Below are 15,463 nucleotides of genomic sequence, written 5' to 3' on the forward strand. Positions count from 1 at the left end.
ACACATCTGGACACACGCACCCGGACGCGCAGGCACTCATGTTTTCTGCTTGTGGGTAACATTACAAAAAAAATCTCAAATATCTGTTTCTCTCTCTCGCTCTCTATACATATATATAAATATGTGTATCTCTCTCTCTCTCTCTCATACACACTAACACACACATACACACGCACACGCAGTATCCACGGTATCTTTGATCAAATCGGGTGTAAATCTATTTTTCAGACCAAATGCTCACAGGACAGAACTTGGCCAGCGTCCGTTTCGTAGACTTTTTTTTTTTTTTTTTTAAATTGTCATTTATTAAAACACATTGTTGTAAAAATAAATCAGATTTATATAAAGCCCAAATGCAATATTTGAAACTCCACATTTGAAAAGATGCACAATAGCATTGCTTACTACCCGTGCAATGTTAATATGTAGTTTATGAATTATAATCAAAGTCAGTATTGTTGGTGACACGTATTATTTACAAGGTACACTACAAAGGCTTAGTATAAAGGTAGGAATCACAATTAGACAAAAGTTGGGGCTGATAAGGAAAACTATTGGAAAGTTTAGTGTGTGACAAGAGGCAGATAAGCAACAAAGACCAATCTTTCATAAGTGGTTACTCTAGCCTGTTTACTCTGTAGATCTCACTGTGGCTGGGGAAGACACAATGAATTTAGCACATTAAAAGGAACAAATAAATATTGTCTGAATTAGCAGCCAAGGTTGCACAGTGTAGGTGGAAAGTCAAAATATTGCCTGGTGTGAAAGCTTTAGCTACCTCCAGTCTCAGAGGCAACTAAACCAAATGGTCAGTGGCTCTGTGAGCGACCAGTAACCTGTCCTGAATGTTTCACGAATTTATTCCAAGCGCATGCTGAGATAGGCCTCAGTCCCCTGTGACCCTGTAGGGGATTAAAGTGAAGAAAATAATTGAATGAGTTGGCTGTTTGAAACCAGGGCAGAGCCACTTCTCCCCATAAAATGATCTGTTTAACAGACCCTACAAATGTTTTTGGACTGTAGGAAAGACCTCCTACTACTGTTGTTTTTATAATGCAAGTTAAGAAAAAAATCCCGCTAATTAAAAACATCACCATCAAGGCATAGAAAGAAAAGAAATACTTAATAATCGGAGATTCCTTTGCAGTACTTTGCCATATTACACATTTATATGCATTACCATCACGTCTCAATCTCTTTCTTTTTCAGTGTTTTAGTGTCACAAATTTAAAGGATGCACTGGTCAATGAACACACAGCCCTTGCCTCTATATGTTGAGCTGGGTGTCCATTCACTGAGTGGCCTTCTGTGGACTCTACTGCTCCTGTTTCTGTGGCACTGCTATCGGATGGGCTCCGACCTGCCAATCCCAGGCCATGCCCATGCTGGAAAGCTCAAGTCAGGCTCCAGGCGCTCCAAGATGTCCCGTGGTGGTAGCTGCGCTGGAACAAAGTGTAATGCACGATCCACGATTTCGAGGAGTGATAAAATTACTCCCTTCATTTCCATGGAAACAGAGGAGGATGAGGAGCAGGGACCGGGTTACCTTACCCCTGTGCTGAGTCATGCCTTGTTCCCAGCCCAGGCATCTGCAGAAGCAAAAAAACTGTACGCAGCACTGCAAGAGTATGCCAAACGCTATAGTTGGGTGGGCATGGGTCGTATTCATAAGGGTCTCCGTGAACAGGTATAAGTCTACTCCATGCAGGCCATAAGCCGGTACTTGCTATTCACAGTAAATCTCACATGAGTTGTTCAATAATTTACTACACTGAATTTTTCAGGGCATGCAAAACCGCATAATGTTGTGTAAAAGTAGAAATCCTTGTACCTCATTTGGAACTATTTTTGTTCAAGGGGAACAAAAGAGGAAGGAAACATTGTCAAGAATTACTCATTGATTTCTTTTTTGTTCTCACATTAGGTCAGACTAAATGATCACTCTGCTATACAGAAGCCTCATCTGTTCTTCCTGCCAGATGTCCCAAGTGTTCCTTTCTTCCCACGTGATGCTCTTCGGCATGACATTGAGGTCTTGGAAGCCAACTACCTTGTTATCCTGGCTGAATTCCAGGCTGTTTACCAGCGGGGCATTGACTCAAAACTAGGCTGGACCTGTCTGGGGCCAAAGGTACACAATAAAATATTTCAGGGCCACTATGAGGAAGGAGAAGCACAAGAAACACTTCCATCCTTTGTATAAAAATCATTATGATCTGTTATGCAGAGTGCTGTGGAAAGAAACTAGCACAGTTCTACCAGCTGAAACATACAGTAGCATTATGTGGATGGAGAAATGGGGTAGTTTGGTTAAAAAGTCTGGTATTTCCGATGCAGAGCTTTTTGTTTCTTTGCGCTTATAAATTATATTGATGGTGACTTATGAAATGAACTTATAAAACAAGAGGAGAATTTTTTTCTAGTGAATAATAGAAACTATTATTAAAATAACGTTTTTTGTTTTTTTTTGCTTTTCAAGTTTCTAAATCACACCAATGGTTTCTTTGGCTCAAGATCTCAAAAACATAAAATGTCTAAAATCAAAGGTCTCTGTTTGTTCCATAACTTGATGGCCAAAGTGCTTTGGTTTTACTCTTCCACTTTCCCATGCACAACAGATCCCAACAAGAGAATATTTATTCGGGATTTTTTTTTTTATGATTAGAGTTGTTTATTTTTACTCCACCTACCAGCTCTAATATTAATAAGTGGAGGAATTGATTGATTCAGATTCATTTTGATGTATGTATCTCATTTGAATCATATGTTATTGAAGGTCATTGTCTCTTTCAGGGCCAGGCAGTGTTTCCCTTGTACAGTGCAGGTGTTTCTGTGGCAGGAAACTGTCGCTCTTGTCCCTGCACCTACCGGACACTTCTCTCCCTACGTACATTTATAAGCAGCAACTCCTTGGGATCTGCTGGATTTTGGCTGTTGGGGCCAGGAGCTGCGTTGGGGAGTTCATATGGACCCACCAATACACGCCTCCGTTGTCATCTTGGTGAGAAAAAGAATTACAGTCATTGTGGTTTATCTGCATTTATTTACATCTGACTCTTTCAGTCAAAATCTACGGAATCATGCTTTTGCTTCACACAGTATACTGGAATTTGTTGCAACGCGCTCTGCAGTAACTGCTCCAACTTACATGAAACTCAACATTATGACCTAGATAATGATCACATTATATGGAAAAAAATTCAAACCTCTATTCTAACATCTAAAATACATAAATGTAACCTCTAAATCCACCTGCATATAATGACTGTGTTTGCATGAAATTTTCTTTCTGTCCCTTTTGGTAAGTTAGGGGACCCCTCATCAAATGAAGGTTATTTCTTGGACTTTAAAGGTGATTATCTGATAAAGTGGTGAGTGCTTTGGCTGTCGGAATGCTTAATTCATATGTGAGTAACTCCCAAAATAGGATGCGGGTATGCCAGGCACTTTGTAATAAAACATATCAGAAAAATCAAAGCACAACATGCTTTGAACCCCTTCAGGACTTCAGCACGTGAATATGCAATATAAAATGACTGTAAAATCATTGAGGGAAATATCCAAAGTAATGTAAAGCCAGTATTCAGTATTCAATTTAGCATACTAAGGGGAACTTTGGAGCTGTTCTGGCACAACTAATATATTGTTATCAGACTATACTTCACCAAAAAAGAAACGAAAAATAACCTGGTGAAACACTAAACTATTGCATAATGTTGTACTGTGTGGGTCAAGGTTTTCCCTTAGCCCTTTTTGTACTATGATCCGTCTGCTTTAATCCTCTCTGTTTTGAACACAGGCAGGACTGGAGTGCATGCCCTTCTTAGCTGAGGAAAAATACATTATTCTGTAAACAAAGTTTAAAAGCGGACTTCACTTTTGTAGGTCTGCAGACTCCACCCCTGTGTGAGCTGGTGGTGGGAGGGGAGCCTCAGTGCTGGTCAGAGGGGCACTGCCTCCTGGTTGATGACTCATTTCTTCACACCGTCTCCCACAAGGGTCAGTGAATCACAAACAACTTTTATAAAAAAAACAATTTCAATGTAATTTGTGACAATATATAGTACTTCTGGGTGAGTGGGGAAGCTTTTCAGTTCACGGCATTTATTCATTTAAAAAAATAGAACTACCGTTTTAACAACTGGTAGCATGTAAATTGTTGTGGGAAACAAATGCTTACATCATTAATTTCACTCTTATTTTTGCTCTTATTTGAATTATCATTATTAAAAATGAAAAACTGAATGCATGATATCAGGCAGTGGTATTTTTTAAACCAAGCCTTACCTAAGTACCTAAGTTTTTGCTCCATTTCACGAGTTATTCCAAACAGATGAAATTGAATGGCTGTCACTCTTTTACCTTAAATTGTATCTGTCTATTTTTGAAGGGCCTCCAGATGCTGGACCCCGCGTCATTTTGAGTGTGGACCTTTGGCATCCAAATGTGGCTGCAGCGGAGAGACAAGCTTTGGACTTCATGTTCAGCCCTGACCTCTGAATTCGCTCCTGCACTACCAATAGACAACATAGAGGGATGCCTTACCTTAGCCCTGCTTGTTGTGGATCATGAATCTCATTCAAATTGATGGATCACTGTGTGAATTTGCCCTTAGATTACACAAGCCATTACCCATGCTTTCAAGTGGTGTTGGATTTATGGGCTACACCAGGAAGTGCTACTTGAATGCATTATTATGGATGATGTTAGACAATGCTACATTCTAGATAATTTGGCTGCAAACTACAAACTGACATAATTTGAAAGCACAAAAAGATCTAACCTAAGAAGAGCAGATCTGGTGTTAATTATTGTAAATCTTACAATAACATCTTACAAACAGTATCTTGACATCATATACTATGCTAGTGAGTGCCATCTGCATGTGAAACCTATCTATCGTGAATACTGAACTTTGTTTTAAGCTGCTGATGCATGTGCTAACGTGCCGTCGGGATAAGCGGCCATTATTTATTTTAAAATTTATGTTGAATACCTATGGTTCAACCAAAAAACTGTGAAAACATGAAAATCATGTAAATGTAAATGTAAATTTATTTTTGATTTCCAAAATGAATGCCTAAAATATATAAAATTTATCAGACTGTGTTTATTCTTTCTCTTATTATCACTTTCCTCTGTGTACGCTTGTATGTTTCTATCTAAAAATGTATATATATTTTTTGTTTGTTATTATTGTTAATGGTTTGTTAGAGGTTTACATATTATATGACATGCATATATCAGGGTTTTTCTCATTTCTATTTTTCATGGAATCCAACTAACAAATAAATAACAAAGACAGCAGTACTGACTCTGTGTGTGACTCTCTAGAGTGATGTTATGAATAGAAGTCAAACTGAAATAAAGAAAGGAAAGAGAAATTAAAGATGATGGTAATGAAATTTTCAAAGAGCAGGAGTAACACACTTTTGATGAGAGCAGAGCTGATTGTTTCGTAAGATACATAAAGAACTTATATGGGGAAACACATTTATCTTAAACAAATTAATACTTTTCAAGTATATAATTTTTATTAGAAAAAAAAAAAGCTGACCATTTGGTTTGTTAAAAAAGAAAAAAATATATAAAAGGGGAAAAGGCAGTAATAAGTTTGTAGTTTAGTTTCTAATGAATTTGCCTTTTGATTTAAACACACTAAGACACCATTTTGAAAACACATTCTGGTTCATTAAGCTCCCATAGCTTTTTTTGGTTACTTTTTTCAGTCAGTAGAGGAGAATTACTGTGGTGATTTTGTCTTATCTGCCATCTGTTCATCTGAGGGTCCCATGATGAGGATTACAGAGGTTGAACTAATCCATCACGTGAGACAGATTATTACTGAGATTGTTTATATGTCATTGCATGTATATTGTTTCATGAAGTATGATTTGCTCAACACTGGACATTTACTCTATGAGCTGTTCAGGATTTGATGCAAGGGAAATATTTGAAATTCATAAGCAAAGAATATAACAAAGCAAATGCTGAATATTCTGTCTGATGTCAATCTTGGAATAAAACTCTTATTTTAAATCTCTTCAACTGTCCGCAAAATCATCACAAGTCAAGGTTATGAACCTTGCTGTGTCACAGTGATTTTTCAAAGCAGTGATGGCATTTGCAAATCCAAAGCATGATGTTGTTTTATATCTTCTGCTAAAATTAGCCGCTCAATAGTTTCAGCAATATTGTATTTTTTTCCTGCAAATGTATGTAATTTCATTGATTTCTATAAAACATTTTTGACATTCAATGTCAATCTTGACATTAGGCTATAGCCTTAAAAGACTATGACCAGAACATACATTGAAACACATTCATTTGAAAGATGAATATAACTGTTGTCACACTCACATGTTGTTCATTTGTTATGCAACAGCTTTAGCAACATCAGAGGGATTATTTTCAGCAAAAGATGCCAAATTAACAAAGTGGGTGGAAAATAAATTTGGCATTATCATCGTTGCCAATCTGCCATTCAGACACAAAGTCAATTATACTTGTTGAAATGTGGATTATTCTGCTTGGTATATACAGTATTTTATTAATTTATGTTTAGTTAAGCCATATTTACTAGGACATGTGGCCTAGACTACTATGTTTATCCCATGAAAGGGCAGTAATCAATAACCCAGTAATCAGTTGTACTCAAACGCTAACCACATTAAGTAATGATTATGAAATTTTATTTCTGGAATGTTCTTTGCAGACATACGTAAAAATACCCATGCAAAAAAAAAAAAAAAAAAATTGCATATGCACACATGCAATTAATTAAACAAAGTAAATGTTTGCCACTGTACTGAGTTCAATGATTATCCAGGGGTTAATCCATATTTTCAAACAAATGAATTTCTCCCCTTTTTTGGGTCAAAACTAATTGTATATAATATGAATATTCAGTTCATTTGATTGTACTTGTATAGAAGGAAAAAAGAGGGCAACTTCCAGGAAGGGATACTTGTAGCACACACACTACTTCCAACATGTAACTCTATAGCACGTTTAGTATAGCAGTGCCGCATTTCAAATGTTACCTAGGTCGTCACTCTATCCAAAGAACATGCTAATTAATTTCACTCGAATTATCTTTTAATAGCGAAGACTGTAAAAGATATTTTAACACCATTTGGTTTTACTTAAGTTCTTCAAGGACACCCCACAGTGCAGCACATCAGCAGCATCTCCACAATACAGATTTGTTGACTCCTTACTGCATCTTTGGCCGAAATGCTTACTAGCTGAACATTACAGACACCTCTAATTTTACCACTGCCAGCTATTTATCTGCAGTGCAACCATATTTATCAATTCCTCACCAATACAAAGCAGTGCTTCCATTCTTTTTGAACAATGACAATTATGTTTACACTCACTGCTCTTTGGGACAGGTCTGTGACACTCAGAGCAAACTTGATGACAACAAACTTACCAAATCAGCTGAACTGTAAATATTAAAAAAGTTAAGGTTATGAGTATTTAGAGCTACCATTTCGATTTGAATAATTTTATGTTCATCCACTTTAACCCAAAAGAACAAAACTTCTTTGTTCACTTAAAATGAATCAACTCCAGATGATCATGTACGAAGCAGATGCCACTTAAGAAACAGGAAAATAAAGTAAAATTATTCATAAGAAGTGGGCTATCATCAGCATAAAATTCAATTAAAAAAGCCATCCTCTCCATTCAAAACCATCCATTCATACTGTTGTCCTCATTTCTGTGACATCATTTTCACAAACTCTGTAAAGAGAATGGACAAAATAATGATTAGCTAAATTCTTGGAGGTTCATAGCAAACTGAGTTTCTCATAAAGCTGTTTTAAGGTCAACCACACAACATACTACTTTCTGCTTTGGCACTGAATGTAAATACAGGTCAAATTTAGCTGTTGAATTGATTGAGGAATGATTTTCTATTAAGAACTGTCAGAATGTTAAGATTACATTCTCTGCAGAATGTGTAAGTAACTGAACAAACAAAAATGAGTTATTAATAGCCCTTTTTTCATGGCAGATATTGTGACTTGTCATTGAAGCAAAAGCACAGGTGAAACTAACAACATTAAACATGGCTCAGATGCTTTTAGATGCGTCAGTGAGCCATACCAGTGTGTACAACAGCAGGGCCCTGTTACTGGCACAAAAGTCTATCTGACATCAAATTAAAAGGATTTATTTTTTATTTTGATTTTGTTTTGTAAAGAATAATGATTAAATTCTTTAAAAAAAAACTTCACAGTAAAATCCTCTTCTAACTCAACATTAGAGCCGGTATTTTTTTGTCCTGTGCGTATGTGTGTGTGTGTGTGTGTGTGTGTGTGTGTGTGTGTGTTTGTGTCTACTTGTATCTCACCCTCAAAGTCAACTGTTCCATCTCCGTTGTTGTCAGCTTCTCTGACCACTGCATCAATTTCATTTTTGCTGGTTTGTTCACCTAATAACTTTACCATGGCATGTCTCAGCTCATCAGATGTGATAGTACCATCTCCATCTATATCAAACTGTAGGAAAGGGGAAGAACAAAACAAACTGCTGTAAAGCTTTAAGGAGATTTGGAAACATATTGCAATTACAATGTAATGGTGTAAATTTTGAGTTTTAGCATTTACAGTATGTTCTTTGAATGTCCACCATGGGGTGCCAAATACCGAAAAGAGGGAAAAGGTATGTTGAGCTCACCTCTCTGAAAGCATCTTTAAGTTCCTTCAATCCAATCATCCCTGCAGTTTCAGCCAGAAGCTTGGGGGTCATTAGTTCTACAAAATCCTCAAAGTCCACCCGTCCCCCCACTGTGATAAGACAGATGATATAATTAATATAACTACTGTATAGCAGGCACTGATCTGAAAATGCAGCTTTCTTTGGGCATTTATCTTCTTTGAATACCTTTAAAATCTCATTGGTTTGAAATACCTGCAACACATAATGTTCTGTCAGTTTAGTGAATGTTTATAGGTTCACATTAATTTTTTTGATATAATAATTAAATGTATGATAATATGTGCTTTACTGTTCAACTACTGACATACAGTGCGCCAACAGACCATATATTCCTACCCCCTTGTTCTTACACTTGGCAAGCTTCTTTCGAGATAGAAAATGCAAATAAGGGACTCAGGAGACACAGAGCCCGCGAGACACATTTCCTGCAACTTTAAGAACAATAACTGCTCTCGATCATTTACAGTATGCAGCAATTTGTCACATCAATACCATTAATGTCTCTAATTTTACGCAAAACCATGACTCTTTTAAAAGATTTTGCGGGTAAAGAGTTGCACTACAATGATCTATATCTACACAAATAAAAAATATTTATCATTTTATTTATTTTTATTTTTCAAATGTTTGTCAGGTTACATCATCAGTCTTGAAGGAACTATGAATTAAATGTTGACAACATATTTTCAACAAAATTTTTCACAAATTTTTCAACAAAGCATATTCTATGCTTTTGAAGAGGCCAAGCACAACCATGGAGGTAATAAATAGCATTTTAAAAATGCAGTAATAAAGCATTAATAATGCGTTGATTAAGTGTTTATGTATTTTGCTTTCACCTCATTAGAGGCAACTTTTACTCACAATTCATGTTGATGTTCTGGCCCAGTTCTATCAGCTCCATTTCAGTTGGCATGTAACCCATGGTCCTCATGAGGTTCCCCAAGTCTTTACAGCTTATGAAACCATCCTTGTCTTTATCAAACTCTACAAAGGCTTCATGTAACTCTAGAGAGCACACAGATACAGGGTATGTGACTAAACCTTGAAAGGGTAACAAATACTCTAACAAGTACATCTTAAAGCATGAGAACAACAATTACCTTCTATCTCATCGCGAGTAAGAGATCTTGTCTGCAAAACAATGATGAGATGGATACAAAATATGATATGATGTCAGTATGCTTTATACACAGTTGTTTACCGCAAAATGTACAACTATTGTTGTATCCACAGTGGTCTACATCATGTCCCTTTGAAAGGTAATGACCTCATAAAAGCTCTAAAAGTGCCACACATAGATATATAAATACATAAGTGTTGCAGATGAAAAATAAAGTTTCTTTGGAATAGGCACATACAAGACACACTTGTTGAAATTGTCAGTGTCCCATGTACAATATACATTAACATAAACTGTATGTTACGTGTGTATATAACTTTGAATGGTCCATTTAACTCGTTAAAAAAATGGATGAGTTGAATTGTTTTTAAGACAGGAAATTTGTGCAAAAAAGGAGAACAAGTGTAACTCAGGCATGACAAAACAGATAACATCTGTTTATCTTAGCGTGTCTTTATTTCCTGGTTGGTTCTTTTAAAACATTTTTTTGACCAGTCTAATTAATTTACATACTCAAATTACACATTCACAATACTGTAGAGAGCTAGATTCAGTGTGATGCATATAATTGTACCTTTGTTCAATGTGTACTCTGATCAACATTTATTATTTTCACTGTGACACCTGACATTAAGCTGTTTTTTTTTAATTTTACATATAGGCTTTTACTTTTTGTGCCCCTGTAGTATTATTGTGCATATGAACTTACAATATATAATGTTGTAATGAAAAGGATGGAGTAAAATCGCTTATATTCTTTTATTCATTCCTGAAACCCATTGGTTCAAATTTGCATTTCGAATTAAAGTATTGTCATTACTTTTCAATAATGAAAAGTAATTTTCATAGTTTCAAAAACCCCCAAACCATAAAACCATATTGACTTACTTGTCTCCTCGTTCCTCCTCTGAGAAAGATGCAGGGTTGTTTAAGACTCATGATGGCAACCTTTGTTGAGATCCTGGGTTACTTGTGTTTGTGAATTCCTTTTAAAAAAAAAAAAAATTCTGTGTTATATGTTGCTGTGTCATTTGGTTTCTTTTTTCAGTGGCAGCATGCGTGTGTGTAAACCATGATCAGTAGTGATCCGCGTATGCCAGAGAGGAGGGATGAGGTCTCTTATGGATTATCTCTGCAGCTTTGGTCTAGAAAAGAAAGATAGGCTTAATGCTGCACATATACACAATTTCATGTACACAGTCAAAGATTACAGTTGTTTTTAAAAGCTTTTTTATAAAGAATAAATGTATCTAAATGTCATAAATAGATTATTACTGTAATAAGAACGGTGGTAATTTTGTAAACATCAAATTTGTAGTTGAATTGTTGCACTGCCTGAGAAGCCCATGAAAGAAATACTGTAAATGAGCACATGACTAGTTGGATCACACAAAAATGACATATTCAGTGAAAATTAATTTCAAATGTATTGAATTTTGTCTGGCTGTACATGGCGTATGTAAACAGGATCGGCATTATGAGATGATGATGAGAGCATGACCAGGATCTCAGATAATGCTATGAAATCTCTTTGCATATCTTTTTACATAACATCATTGATTCTGTTCATATACGTTCCCTAAATACAGACAGATCAAGTTCACCACATGAAATAAAATCACATTTCTCATGCTAGGTAACTTACAGACAAAAGAGGTCTCAGTTTAAAGAAAATGTGTCACATATGACTGATATGATTGTCAGAGTTACAGAAGCTAACAAGAGGTGGAAGAAATATTAAAATGTCTCATTTCTGTTGAGGGGTATTGGTTATATACTGGTTAATTATACAAACAACTTAGTAAGACTAAAGAAGTGTTATTGACTGAGGCTTTTTCTAAGTGTTCCTGTAGTTTTTGTCCACCACCTGTGCCCTTCCTGATACAACGCTTTTTCAGACATGTCTGATGAGCATGGTGAGACTAGAACAACAGAGGAGGCATTGAAAAAAAGTTAAAAAAAAACAACAACGATATACTGTCCATAGACAAATGCAATTTTAATTTCATGGACCGTTGGAATTTCCAGGATTTTAAGAATTTAATAATTTTAGTAGTTAAGAATCAAAAGCACAAAGTGTCGCAGACAGTTTGTCATCAAATTCTATTCAACATATTTTTGTGTTAAAGATGGGTTGAGGTTAGGGAATTTGAATGAGATATGAGCAAAAGATATTTGCCCCGCCTTTGTAAAGTCCTAATGCAAATCCAGACTTTTCAGAGGGTATGCTTCTGTCCTCTTGTCTGTGAAGATTCTCAGTCATCCAGGTCATGGTATTCTGTAAGTGCTATGCGGAGGCAGCTGGACTTTCTTGAAGCTCTTGAAGATGTCTTGAACGTCTTCAAGAACTTCAAGCAAGTCCAGTTTTCTTCGGATAGCACTTACAGAACTTCTGTCCCCTTGTTTAGTGTGAAGCAACTGCGTTGTCATCTTTAGTCCCTGTAAATTGCTGTTGCTGTAAATCTCACAAAAAAATGCATATACTTAATGTTCTGGCATTTATTCCTCTTTCATTCCCATTCGTCTTTTTTATATCTGGGTCTTTGGCAGGTTTGAATGGGCAGGCTCTGGAGTCGGTTCCCTCCACTTCAGTGCCGAAAAAGCCCCCAGCAGTTCATTACTCTGTTAGACATACACAATATTTAAAGTGAGCAGAGAGGCTTTACAAAAATATCAAATAATCTGTGTTTACAATGATCTATAGGGGGCAGCAGCAGATCAGAAATGACAAAACAGTTGGCACCATACTTACAAATACAAAAGGAAAAGCAAAATGTGAAAGCAACAGCTGAGATTGTGGTTTCTTCCTCTTTTTTTATTTTATTTTTTTACCCAACATGTGCTTTTCTACAGCAATATAGTGTTTAATAATATTCTCATCAGTTATTTTTAAAGCATTTATGAAGCATGTTCAACTGCTAAAAGAATCCATTATAATTGCTTAATAATGATTCAAAGGCCACCAATTAAACACATAACAAATTTAAAAAACAGATGGTAAAGACACAACTATTTTTAAGATATAAAAATTAGGTCTCATCCAGGAGGGAGAAAACAGTCCTAAGAAAACAGGCTCTATGTTTTTGAGCAGGCAAAATCAAGGCCATCATTGTTTATCCTTTTAATTTTCAAAAAAGCTTTGGTTACCTGTTTAGGTAATAGATACTATAGAATACTAGAGTATGTTTTTCAGTACCTGTATGTGGGTTTATGCATGTTTGTTGTTTTCATTCCATGGGTGTGAAATATAAAAAGCTGTTTCAACAAGCATCTCTGACAGTCCATCAAGATCAGAGTCAAACCATGCCCTGCCAGGTCTAAAAACTCACAGAACCTGCAGTAAAGATTACAGAGGAATGAGACAAATTTGAAAAGTTATGAATTTTGAAGGGGCCATGACTCTAAATAATAATATATTTAATAATTAATTATTAATAATTTTTTTTTCTCAAACATGCATCAAAATATTTGCGCTCATAAAATTCTCAATCTCACTACAGGATCCTTCTTCTATAGAGCATCAGCGTCGTTGTCTATGCAAAGTGAACTTCCTCACAGTCTTCTATTATGACTTGATATCATGGTGTCAGTTGCAGCAGAAGAAGAGAAGCTCCCATCAGATCACAATTACGACCAACCATGTTTTCTGTACCTCTGCTGCTGCTGTTGGCAGCTGGATCTTGTTAGTCTCTATGGATTTGTTGCAGTCAACACATCTCGTTCTGCAGAAGAAGTTGACAGTTTCTTACAAAACATTTTCTTTGTTCGACAGGTGTGAAGTGTGAACAGTTGACACAACCAGCCTCTGTGACTGTGCAGCCAGGTCAACGTCTGACCATCACCTTTCAGGTCTCTTATTCTCTTAGCGACTACTACACAGCTTGGATCAGACAGCAAATACACTGGAGCTTCATTCTACAACGATTCACTGAAGAGCAAGTTCAGTATCGACTTAGACTCTTCCAGCAACAGAGTGACTCTAAACGGACAGAATGTGCAGCCTGAAGACACTGCTGTGTATTACTGTGCCAGAGACCCACAATAACACAAACCATCAGTGGACCTGAAAAAAAAAACCTTCAGTGCCTGAACCAGGGTAACATGTGATGTGTTTTGGTAGATTTTTCATGTGTAAACCTTATGAAGAAAATTATTAGAAGAAAAACACAGTTTTTAAACAACTCAAATTCAGATCACAAAATTCAACTTCTGATGACTATTCTCTCACTCTACACCAATATTCTCTAAATTCATTAAAGAAGGTCTACGATAGCCAGGTCCAGACCCAGTTCTCTCCTCCCTGTGAGGAGGAGTCAATGCAAAACCCAGATGTCTTCCACCTCTACTTAACTGACTGCAGAGAGGACGACAGAGGACAGTGGACACACAGTTTAAAATGATGGACTATAGGACAGGGCTGCTGCTTTTAACTGTCTGCTGGGCAGGTGAAGAGTTTCACTGATGCTGATCTTAAATAATTTCTATTTGAGTTTCTATCTTAATACATATGATGTTTTCTTTTAATCTTGACAGGTGTTGATGCTCAGACTCTGACAGAATCTGAACCAGTGGTTAAAAGGCCTGGAGAATCCCACAAACTGACCTGTACAGCCTCTGGATTCACATTCAGTTACTATGATATGGCCTGGATCAGACAGGCTCCTGGAAAAGGACTGGAATGGATTGCTTATATAAACAAAGCTAGTACTCCAATCTATTACTCCCCGTCAGTCCAGGGTAGATTCTCCATCTCCAGAGACGACTCCAGCAGTAAAGTCTATCTACAGATGAACAGTTTGAAAACCGAGGACACAGCAGTGTATTAATGTGCCAGAGAGACACAGTGAGAGACAGTAACAGGAGAGATAAGAAAACTACTTCCTCTATTTATCACCACCACCACAACATTCAGTGGCCTCAGTATCTTCTTGTCCTGCATTCCTGATTTAAAGAACAATATCATATATTATATAATAATGATTAATAATATAATATTAATAACTAGTATGTATTTTCCACTGTGTTGGAATGTAGACTTAAATCAGTGTCAGAAGTGTCAAAGTTAAGTAGAGGTATAAGTATATAATAGTAAAATTTTTCAAAGCAAACAGAAAAATGTACAGACAGAGTCAACACTTTCTGCTACAGGCACATTTTAGGGTTGGTCATGAAATTATCAGTCAACAATGCTGATAATTAAGTTCTTTCTACTATTATGGTCAAACTGAATGTGTAAAGCTTCCATATGGCTTGTATATCACATACACATAAACAAAAATGTTTTATTTTGCTATACAAAAATCTTCAAAAAACAACGAAAGACACCCGGATTTTGGAGGCTGTCTGAAGTTTTTAAACCTGAGATGGTCAGTCATTCTTGGTTCTTTGATTTTCCCTAGTCTCAGTATTTTAAATCAGAAAGTAGAGCTATAATAGAATTCGTGTAGTGCTTGGAGCATATACTGTATATAATAATAAACAGCTAATCCTACAGTAAGAAACACTGGGATATTTGAGCAAAAACTGTCTTTTCTCATCTGTACTGGGCTGTAGAATCTGCACTGTCTCACATGGTAAACATTCTCAGATGAACTAATTCTAAATGAT

The 15,463-nt window shown here is 36.3% G+C and overlaps 3 protein-coding genes and 1 pseudogene across 3 annotated transcripts in view; 3 read left to right on the forward strand and 1 right to left on the reverse strand.

The window, feature by feature from the left end:
- The first annotated feature begins 1,234 nt into the window (after nucleotides 1-1,234).
- asphd1 (aspartate beta-hydroxylase domain containing 1) lies at nucleotides 1,235-4,500 on the forward strand. The gene is made up of 5 exons (XM_040119233.1): nucleotides 1,235-1,687; nucleotides 1,925-2,131; nucleotides 2,794-3,001; nucleotides 3,886-3,999; nucleotides 4,391-4,500. Exons 1-5 carry the CDS (start codon nucleotides 1,235-1,237, stop codon nucleotides 4,498-4,500), a joined length of 1,092 nt encoding a protein of 363 aa, XP_039975167.1.
- A 2,948-nt stretch (nucleotides 4,501-7,448) lies between these two features.
- Nucleotides 7,449-10,804, reverse strand: cabp5b (calcium binding protein 5b). Its single transcript, XM_040119248.1, has 6 exons — nucleotides 10,745-10,804; nucleotides 9,837-9,867; nucleotides 9,598-9,741; nucleotides 8,692-8,801; nucleotides 8,366-8,513; nucleotides 7,449-7,752 (listed from the first exon to the last, which is right to left on the reverse strand). Exons 1-6 carry the CDS (start codon nucleotides 10,793-10,795, stop codon nucleotides 7,724-7,726), a joined length of 513 nt encoding a protein of 170 aa, XP_039975182.1. The 5' UTR covers nucleotides 10,796-10,804; the 3' UTR covers nucleotides 7,449-7,723.
- A 2,691-nt stretch (nucleotides 10,805-13,495) lies between these two features.
- Nucleotides 13,496-13,901, forward strand: LOC120806246 (annotated as a pseudogene).
- Nucleotides 13,902-14,252: 351 nt separating this feature from the next.
- LOC120806253 (immunoglobulin mu heavy chain) overlaps nucleotides 14,253-15,463 on the forward strand; it is a 41,206-nt gene continuing 39,995 nt past the window's right edge. Inside the window, 2 exon segments of the mRNA XM_040157203.1 lie at nucleotides 14,253-14,301; nucleotides 14,390-14,699. Of these exon segments, the coding sequence (XP_040013137.1) occupies nucleotides 14,253-14,301; nucleotides 14,390-14,699 (359 nt within the window).

Source organism: Xiphias gladius, chromosome 3 (assembly GCF_016859285.1).
Source record: "Xiphias gladius isolate SHS-SW01 ecotype Sanya breed wild chromosome 3, ASM1685928v1, whole genome shotgun sequence".
Classification (NCBI taxonomy): Eukaryota; Metazoa; Chordata; class Actinopteri; order Istiophoriformes; family Xiphiidae; genus Xiphias; species Xiphias gladius.